Here is a 10,000-nt window from a genome sequence, read left to right on the forward strand (position 1 = left end):
GGGCCGAGCAAAGACGCAAGGTGTGAAACTAAAGGAGGAGAGAAAGGAAGATAAAAAGAAGAAAAACTGGCAGGCTGCTATACGAGAAAGAACTTGTAGATGAGGAGGAGGAAGAGAGAAGAAGAAAGAGAGAGAGAAAAGGAATAAGAGGTCAAGGAGAAGGAAGATGAAAACAAGAGATGGGAAGAAGAAGGAAAAGTTTTAAAAAACTGACATAATGATGAAAAGTGAAAAGAGAAAGGAAGTAAAGGAAGAAGACAGTAAAAGGATGGAGGAAAGCATCTCCGAAATGAGAAATATTTCCAAGATGTTTGATCAGTATGTTATATATTTTATGAACAACGAACAGTGGTTTGAAGTGTCACTAGAAAATATCCTCTATGGAAAATTATTGGTGTTTCTAAGGGTGTGTTTGACTATAATGATGCCATATGGGTTATGCAACGGCCCGGGTTGCTTTGAATATCTAATGGAGAAGCTGCTGATGAGGCTGCAGTGGAAGACGGATTTTAGTCTACCTCGGTTATGTTCTGGTGTTCGCAAGGACAATCGACGGGGAGCTGGAAAGGCTGGACGAGATACTACGCTGCCTGCGGAAGGAGAACCTGAAGCTGAGCCCCAAATATAAAACTTCACCGTCCCCTTCATCACCAGCATCTTCCTCACCATTGTCACAAAGCTTGTCTCTCGTACACGAAAGTTTTCATCTGTCCCACTGGCAATCTCAACACACACATTCTAGCTCGTGCTCTTCTCGTCACGATTTCAGGAAAAAAACACATGGTTACTAGCTCGTGCTGAATTCATTATTTTTATTTTACTGTTTATAGAACGAAAAGAAAGAAAAGTGTATCACATGGTGATTTGTAATTCATGAAATAAGTTATGTTTTTAGTACTGGTTTAACTCAGATTGGGGAATAGTAATGGCATATCAAAGAAAATATATTTGTCAAGTCGTGCATCTGTGTGTCACCCAGCGGCCAAGATGCGGCGTGCGGTCACTTGTTGAGAGGATCGTTTACTATGAAACCCTCCTGGAAAGAGAATAGAAACACACTCTTATTTTATGTTACAAATTAAACCTTATTTTTTAACATATTTTATTTCTTTATTGTTTATTCGCTTATCATTGACGTTACCATCAAATCCCCGTGTTGAAGAAATTCCATCTCATTAATGAATTAAATATATATATATATATATATATATATATATATATATATATATATATATATATATATATAGAGAGAGAGAGAGAGAGAGAGAGAGAGAGAGAGAGAGAGAGAGAGAGAGAGAGGGGGGGGGTAGATATATAATGGCGATCAGAAAGAAGATTAAGGAAACATAAATATTCAATAATCTTCCTGTTGAACATAGACAGGCAAGAAATTAAAGCAATAGGGGGTAATTCAAAGGATTAAAACGGTCACCCGTTTTAGAAACAGGCTGAATGTAAGCAATTTTCCAGCATTAAGGAAAAATATAAGTCAATAGACAGTATTGAAAGAGTTTGCCTAGGCAAGATGCAAGCACTGAGGCACAGTTTCGTAGAACAATAGGAGGCCCTCATCTGAGGGCTAAGGCCAGCGGGAATGTGAAAAACAACATTGCGAAGGACGTGAGGACACCCACTGAAACGATAAATTACTCCCAGTGAAGTCTAATAGTGTACTAGTTCAGGGGTTACTGTGAACCTTCCATTAAATCTAGTTGTGATCTCACTAAACGTTCCCTTTGTGTCTCACAACTAGAGGGAACAGTCACAGCCTGCCCTCTAAAGACAACTCTCCTTCTTCACACAAAACTACATACACTTATCACACACACACACACACACACACACACCCTTCACTTAAAAAAAAAAAATAAAAAATGGCTACTCCAAATCCAGCCTCGGAGTACTTTTCTCTGGAGGGGAACCAGAAATGTTCCCAGGTCTGACTGTTCTCTCAGTGGCCACCTAAAATGTCTTGACACCATCCTCGACTTTTTCTTCATTAACTTCTGCAACATTTGTGGCCTTAGATCTAATTTTCAATCTGTAAAACACCACCTCTCCTCTACTAAACCTCATCTTCTTTTCCTCACCAAAACACAGCTGTCTGAGGCAACTGACAGTAGCCCTTCTCTGTTCCCTCCTACTTTCTCTATCCTCATTTTCGTTCCAAAGCTGGATGTTGCGTCTATGTGCGCAACGACTTAACTTGCTCTCGTGCCCACGCTCTTGAATCTTCCGAGTTTTCCACCATCTGGCTTAGACTCAATAGTCACTCTCTAACTAAATTTATCTGTGCTGTCTATCTCTCCCTTAACTCCTCTGACTATAGTAAATTCTTTGACTATTTAACTTCCAAAGTGGAGCACATTCTGTCCCTCTACCCTTTCGTGGAGATCTCCATTCTTGGAGATTTCAATGTTTACCACCAGCTATGGCTTTCCTCTCCCTTTACTGACCATCCTGGTGAACTAGCCTTCAACTTTGCTATCCTCCATGACCTTGAGCAACTGGTGCAACACCCTACTCGTATTCCTGACATCTTGGAAATACTCCCAACATCCGTCTGCTTATGCTGTCCCCCTTATCTCATTTCTGTATCTTGTCCTATTTCTCCAATTCTTCCTCAGGATCCCCCAAAATGGAGGTGCCTTTGGCGTTATGCTTCTGCCAGTTGGGGGAACCTGAGGAAGTATTATGCTGATTTTCCATGGAATGATTACTGTTTCCTTGTCAGAGACCCAAGTCTGTGAGCTGAACGCATAAAAAAGGTGACAGTGTCTGGCATGGAGGCGTTCATTCCTCATTCTTTTTTCAACCTAGACCTTCTAAACCTTGGTTTAACACAGCCTGTTCTCGTGCTATACATGATAGCGAGGTTGCCCAAAGGAGGTACTTGAGCCTTCCATCTCCTGAATCTCATGCACTTTATATTTCTGCCAATCATGCCAAGTCTGTTCTTCAACTTGCAAACACTCTTCAAAATAGAAAATGTCAAAATCTTTCAAACTCAAACTCCCTCGTGACTTCTGGCATCTGGCCAAAAACATCTCCAATAACTTTACTTCTTCATCTTTCCTCCTTTATTTCATCCTGATGGCACCACTGCCATCTCTTCTGTCTCTAAAGCTGAACTCTTCTCTCAAACCTTTGCTAACAACTCCACCTTGGATGATTCTGGGCTTGTCCTCCTCTCCTCCTCCCTCTGACTATTTCATGTCTACAATTAAATTCTTCGTAATGATGTTTTTCATGCCCTCGCTGGCCTAAACCCTCGAAATACTTATGGACCTGATGAGGTCCCTCCTATTTTTCTCAAAAATTGTGCTTCCGTGCTTGCATCTTGCCTGGCTAAACTCTTTCAACAATGTCTATCGACTTCTACCTTTCCTTCTTGCTGGAAGTTTGCCGACATTCAGCCTGTTCCTAAAAAGGATGACCGTTCTAATCCCTCAAACTACCGTCCTATAGCCATAATCTCTTGCTTGTCTAAGTTTTTAATCTATCCTGAATAGGAAGATTCTCAAACATGTCGCTTCACAATCTTCTATCTGATCGCCAGTATGGCTTCCATCAAGGTCGCTCTACTGGTGATCTTCTGGCTTTCCTTACTGAGTCTTGGTCATCCTCTTTTAGAGATTTCGGTGAAACTTTTGCTGTAGCGTTAGACATATCAAAAGCTTTTGATAGAGTCTGGCACAAAGCTTTGATTTCAAAACTGCCCTCCTACGGTTTCTATCCTTCTCTCTGCAACTTTATCTCAAGTTTCCTTTCCGACCGTTCTATTGCAGCCATGGTAGACGGCCACTGTTCTTCTCCTAAATCTATTAACAGTGGTGTTCCTCAGGGTTCTGTCCTATCACCCACTCTCTTTCTATTATTCATTAATGACCTTCTTAACCAAACTTCTTGCCCTATCCACTCCTACGCTGGTGATACCACCTATATCTTTCCACGTCCTTTCAGAGACGACCAACCCTTCAGGAAGTCAACAGATCACGCAGGGACGCCACAGAACGCCTGACTTCTGATCTTTCTAAGATTTCTGATTGGGGCATAGAAAACCTAGTAGTTTTCAATGCTTCAAAACTCAATTCCTCCATCTATCAACTCGACAAAACCTTCCAGGCAACTATCCCTCTTCTTCAATGACACTCAACTGTCTCCCTCTTCCACACTGAATATCCTCGGTCTGTCCTTTACTCATAATCTTAACTGGAAACTTCACATCTCATCTCTTGCTAAAACAGCTTCTATGAATTTAGGCGTTCTGCGGCGTCTCCGCCAGTTTTATCGACCCTCCAACTGCTTACTCTGTACAAGGGCCTTATCCGTCCTTGTATGGAGTACTCTTCGCATGTTTGGGGGTTTCACTCTTACAGCTTTATTAGATAGGGTGGAATCAAAAGCTTTTCGTCTCATCAACTCCCCTCTTCTGACTGACTATCTTCAGCCTCTTTCTCACTGCCAAAATATTGCATCACTTTCATCTTTTATCTCTATTTTCAAGCTAACTGCTCTACTGATGTTGCTAACTGCATGCCTCCCCTCTTCCTGCGGCCTCACTGCACAAGGCTTTCTTCTTCCTCTCATCCCTATTCTGTCCAACTCCCTAACGCAAGAGTTAACCAGTACTCTCAATCATTCATACCTTTCACTGGTAAACTCTGGAACTCCCTGCCTGTTTCTGTATTTCCATCTTCCCTACGATTTGACCTCTTTTAAGAGAGAGGTGTCAAGACATTTGTCCCAAACTTTAGGATGACTCTCGGACCTTTAGAGAACCTGCAATTCTTGTGGGTCTTTTTTTCTAACATTTTGTTGCCCTTGGCAGTCTTCCCTCTTCCATAAAAAAAATGTATATAACTTAACATTTTTAGTAATTATAGATGAGAGTGATACAAGGAAAGAATATCCATGAGTTGGGCGATACTGTTATAAAGACCATACATGTCGAGTCTTGTTCACTGCAACGGAGGTAAAATCTGATCAGTGAACAAATATATCGAACTAAAGAAAAAGGCAAATATATAGACAAATACTTACTAAACACAGCAATGACAGTTGTCATTATCATTGCAGGTCCCGGTTTGTGACTGCTGAAGGTCAGCGGGACAACCATCAGTGTAGCATCTCCCTCCCTCATTGCAGCACTGTGCGTCTGGTGTGCACTTCTTACAGCATGATTTACCACAATCAAGATCGATTTTGTAGTCACCAATACCATTGCAGTTGCTGTCAAACACTACAGGGTTGGGATCGGCGAGGCAGATCGTATTCCAACACTAGAATGAAAACCATGAAGGAAGATTACATTCCGAATCAAATAATCAAATCAGATACGTAATTTCATAGAATTGTTTTATTTATAATCAATGAACAATTTCAGTATACTTTTGAACAGTGTTTAGGATCCATTATTCCGTAGTGAACTCACAGATAATGATGTAAAATGCAACACAAAACCAGATTAAAAACTCAAAGAAAAAGTAAACAGATAGAGAAACAAATAATGAATGAATTGATCAAACTCAGCGAAACGTAGCTCTGCGTATTAATGATGAAAACATCAAATAGTTCTTATGTACTGTGCTTTAATGAATCATTGTAATATATGTGATAAACGGAGAGAGAGAGAGAGAGAGAGAGAGAGAGAGAGAGAGAGTCAACTTACCGTTTTTGAAGGGTCCGGAATGCAACACACACAGTTATCAGAATCACAACACTTGCCGTTAATGCTCTCCATAACATCTCTCTTACAACCTACGGCGGCAGTGACGCAGTATCCTCCTTCATTAGAACATGTCGTGTCAGGAATGCACGCCTTGCAGCACATATCGGTAGCTAATGGACAGGTGTCATTTGTCATATATCGTAGCCTTCCATTTCTACATGAGGTTCTAGAAGTGCATTCTGTACCATACGCATCAGAGGTGCAATTGAGATCCGTTGAAAGACACTGATTGGAAAGAAATGGATAAAGTCGAGTTTAGCAGTGGTATTGAAATATACCCATAATAATTTGAGATAACTTAAGTCTCAAAATTTACTTTCTGCTTCAAATGTTTCAAACAAATACTTAATATGTTGTAGGTTTCATCATTTATTACGTATTGGAAATTATTTTTAAAGCATGGAGACTTTATGTCATACACACACACACACACACACACACACACACACACACACACACACACACACACACACACACACACACACACAGTATACAAAAAGATAAATGATATACTAACCGGGTTTGGAATACAACAGATACACTCATCGGCACAGCAGCCTCCACCGAGTATGCTCTCCCTAAATCCTTCTGTACAGCCGACACTTCTTTTGACGCATCTGCCTCCTTCACTAGCGCATATTTGATCAGGTGTGCAAGTCTTGCAACAGGAACAGCTACCATCACTACTAGAACACTTGTCGCTGGAGATGTATTCATTATTCATGCTGCACATGGTCTCATTAGCCACGCACCTTCCAGGATTGTGTCCTCCGATGCAGCCAAGTGAAGGGTAGCACTGATGGAGAGACACGGTTACTTTTATGTGTAAGAGGGGAAAAACTGGAAAAGGGCAACAAATTAAACAAAAAGGCTCTGTGGGATGCCAGTTCCCGAAAATGGTCAAGAGAGGTAGCCAAAACAATGGGATAAATGTCTTGAAACCTTCCTCTTAATTAAATGAGTTCAAGTCATAAGTAGATGGGAGTAAAGAAGCAGGCAGGGAGTTCCAGAGTTTATAAGAGGAAGTGATGAATGTTAGAGAGATGGACAGAATAAGAATAAAAAAAAAAAAATATGCGTCGACCGGTGAAAAAAAAGGCAGAAGACAGTCAGTCAAAGAAGATAAATGATAAGACGAGAAGTTTTTTATTCCATCCTATTAGATAGAACATCCCCATACATGGGAAGAATACTCATACATTGGCGGATAAGGCCCTTGTACAGAGATAACAGTTGAGGCTGTGATAAAAAAAAAAAAAAACTGGCAGAGACGCCTTAGAATGCCTTCGTTTTATGTAAGAGTGGAAGCTGGCTAAGAGCAACAAAGAAAAAAAAAGCCCACTTCATTGCCAGTTCCCTAAAAAAGTTGACCATAGAGTTAGCCAAAAGTCTGAAACAAATGTCTTGAAACCGCCCTCTTAAAAAAAATCAAGTCGTAGGAAGGTGGAATTACAAAAGCAGGGAATTCCAGGGCGCAGGGAGAGGGAAGGCATGCAGTTAGCAAGATCAGTACAGCAGTTAGCATGAAAATACTGATAAAAGATAGAAAGAGATGCAACATTTCGGCGGTGAGAAAGAGGCTGAAGGCCAGAGGACGAAAACCTTTTGATTCCTTCCTGTCTAATAAAACTGTGTGAGTGGAACCCCCCAAACATGCGAAGAGTACTCCATACAAGGACGGATGAGGCCCTTGTACAGAGTTAGCAGTTGGAGGGGTGAGAAAAACTGGCAGAGATGCCGCAGAACGCCTAACTTCATAGGAGCTGTTTCAGCAAAAGATGAGATGTAAAGTTTCGAACTCATATTATGAGTAAAGGACAGACTGAGGATATTCAGTATAGAAAATGGGAAAAGCTGAGTGTCATTGAAGAAGACGGGATAGTTGTCTGGAAAATTGTGTTGAGTTGATAGATGAAGGAATTGCATTTTTGAGGCATTGAACACTATTAAGTTTTCTCTGTCCCAATCAGAAATCTTAGAAAGATCAGAAGTTTGGCCGTTCTGTGGTGTCTTTGCGTAATCTGTTGACTTCATAAAGGCTTGGTCGTCTCTAAAACGACGTAGAAAGATGTAGAGTATTATCATCAGCGTAGGAGTGGATAGGGCAAGAAATTTGGTTAAGATCATTAATGTATAACAGAAAGAGAGTGGGTGACAGTACAGAACCCTGAGGAACACCACTGTTAATAGATTTAAGAGAAGAACAGTGGCCGTCTTCCACGGCTGCAAAAGAACGGTCGGAAAGGAAACTTGAGATCAAGTTGCAGAGAGAAGGATAACAATGTTGAAGATTAGTTTATCAGGATGGTCGGTGAAGGGAGAGGAGAGCCAAAGCAGAGAGACGGTGGCGTATTGGATAAGTTGGTGAGCGTTTGATCGGGCAGACGTCCACGCGTAGATTCGAATCCCACCATGTACCGCCTTGAAACTATGCCATTTGTCGAATGGTTTAAAGTTACCTACATGTCACCATGATACCCAAGCTCTAGGTGGTTACACCAAAGATGCGCTTGGGTGGTGATATGGACCCTAATATTGGTACCACTATAAATAAAATTGCCTGCGCCACTAATGGGTGGAAGCTGAACAGCGCTTCCTATACATACTGTTTAAGTATCCTACAGGCGCTATAGGCCATAACATATAAAAAAAAAATTGTGGTGAACACTAGTGTTCAAAGAAGATCTCCGCGAAAGGATCTAGAGACCGAATCTGCTTAACTTTTGAAGTTAATTAGGGAAAGAATTTCTTAGAGTCAAAAGAATTTTGGTGAAAGATAGAGAGCACCGATAAATTTAGTTAAAGAGTGACTCTGAAGTTGTAGCCAGATGGTAGAAAACCATGAAGAATCAGGAGCTTGGGCACGAGAGCAAGTCAAGTCATTGCACACATGGACGCAACACCCAGTTTTGGAAATGAAATGAGGATGAAGTAGGAGGGAACTGAAAATGGCCTACTGTAAGATACCACAGATACATGTGCTTCAGTGAGGAAAAGATATGAGGTTTAGTAGAGGAAAGACGGTGTTCTACAGATTGAAAATTAGATGTAAGTCCACAAATAATGAAAAAGTTGCGTGGGGTGTCAAGACATTTAGTATCTATATTTAAAGAATAGTCCGACCTGGAAACATTTATGGTTCCCTCCTCAGAAGGGAGACTCCGAGGATGGTGTAGGAGTCGCCTATTATATATATATATATATATATATATATATATATATATATATATATATATATATATATATATATATATATATATATATATATATATATATATATATATATATATATATATAGATAGATAGATAGATAGATAGATAGATAGATAGATATAGATATAGATATATATATATATATATATATATATATATATATATATATATATATATATATATATATATAAATGAATGTGTGTGTGTGTGTGTGTGTGTGTGTGTGTGTGTGTGTGTGTGTGTGTGTGTTTGTGTGTGTGCATGTAGATTTGTGTGAAGAAGGAGACTTGTCATTAGAGGGCAGGCTTAGACTGCTCCCTTGAGTTGCGAGACACAAAGAGAAGCGTTCAGCGAGGTTACATCTGGCTGTAATGGTAAGTTCTTAGAACCCTGAAAATAGTTCATTAGACATCGCAGGGAATAAATTTCACATGTATGGAATAGGAGGAGGAAATTCCACTCATAGTCTAATGTTAAATGTGGTTGTAACAACAACTTTTCGTCCTATTGACTCCTCTTCTCTGACTGTTTTCAGCCTTTTTCTCACCGCCTTGATATCTTCTACCAATATTTTCATGCCGCCTGCTCTTCTGATCTTGCTAATCGCATGCCTCCCCTCCTCCCACAGCCTCGCAACACAAAACTTTATTCTTTCTCTCATCGCTATTCTGTCCACATCTCTACTGTAAAATATTAACAATACTCTCAATCATTCATTCCTTTCTTCAGTATACACGGGAACTCCCTGTCTTCATCTGTATTTCCACCTTCCTTTTACTTGAACTCTTTCAAGAGGGAGGTTTCAAGACTTTCATCCCTCCCTTTCGCTAACTCTTTTGACCCTATTCTAGACTGGCACCTCAGTGTGATTTTTTATTGCTCTTTTGTTTCGTTTTGTTCCACGTGGCTGGTTCCCTTTCTAAATATTACTAATATCTACTATATATATATATATATATATATATATATATATATATATATATATATATATATATATATATATATATATATATATATATATTCAATAAATAAGGTGAATTTTTCTGTATAAGGACC

The 10,000-nt window shown here is 39.9% G+C and overlaps 1 protein-coding gene across 1 annotated transcript in view; it reads right to left on the minus strand.

The window, feature by feature from the left end:
- Window positions 1-784: 784 nt before the first annotated feature.
- LOC123514116 (tenascin-like) overlaps window positions 785-10,000 on the minus strand; it is a 17,149-nt gene continuing 7,933 nt past the window's right edge. Inside the window, exons 7-10 of the mRNA XM_045271766.1 lie at window positions 6,249-6,527; window positions 5,672-5,956; window positions 5,044-5,282; window positions 785-1,036 (exon numbers count right to left, since the gene is read on the minus strand). Coding sequence (XP_045127701.1) covers window position 1,036; window positions 5,044-5,282; window positions 5,672-5,956; window positions 6,249-6,527 — 804 coding nt within the window. The 3' untranslated portion in view covers window positions 785-1,035. The remainder of the gene's footprint in view (window positions 1,037-5,043; window positions 5,283-5,671; window positions 5,957-6,248; window positions 6,528-10,000) is intronic.

The sequence above is a fragment of the Portunus trituberculatus genome, chromosome 37 (assembly GCF_017591435.1).
Source record: "Portunus trituberculatus isolate SZX2019 chromosome 37, ASM1759143v1, whole genome shotgun sequence".
Taxonomy (NCBI): Eukaryota; Metazoa; Arthropoda; class Malacostraca; order Decapoda; family Portunidae; genus Portunus; species Portunus trituberculatus.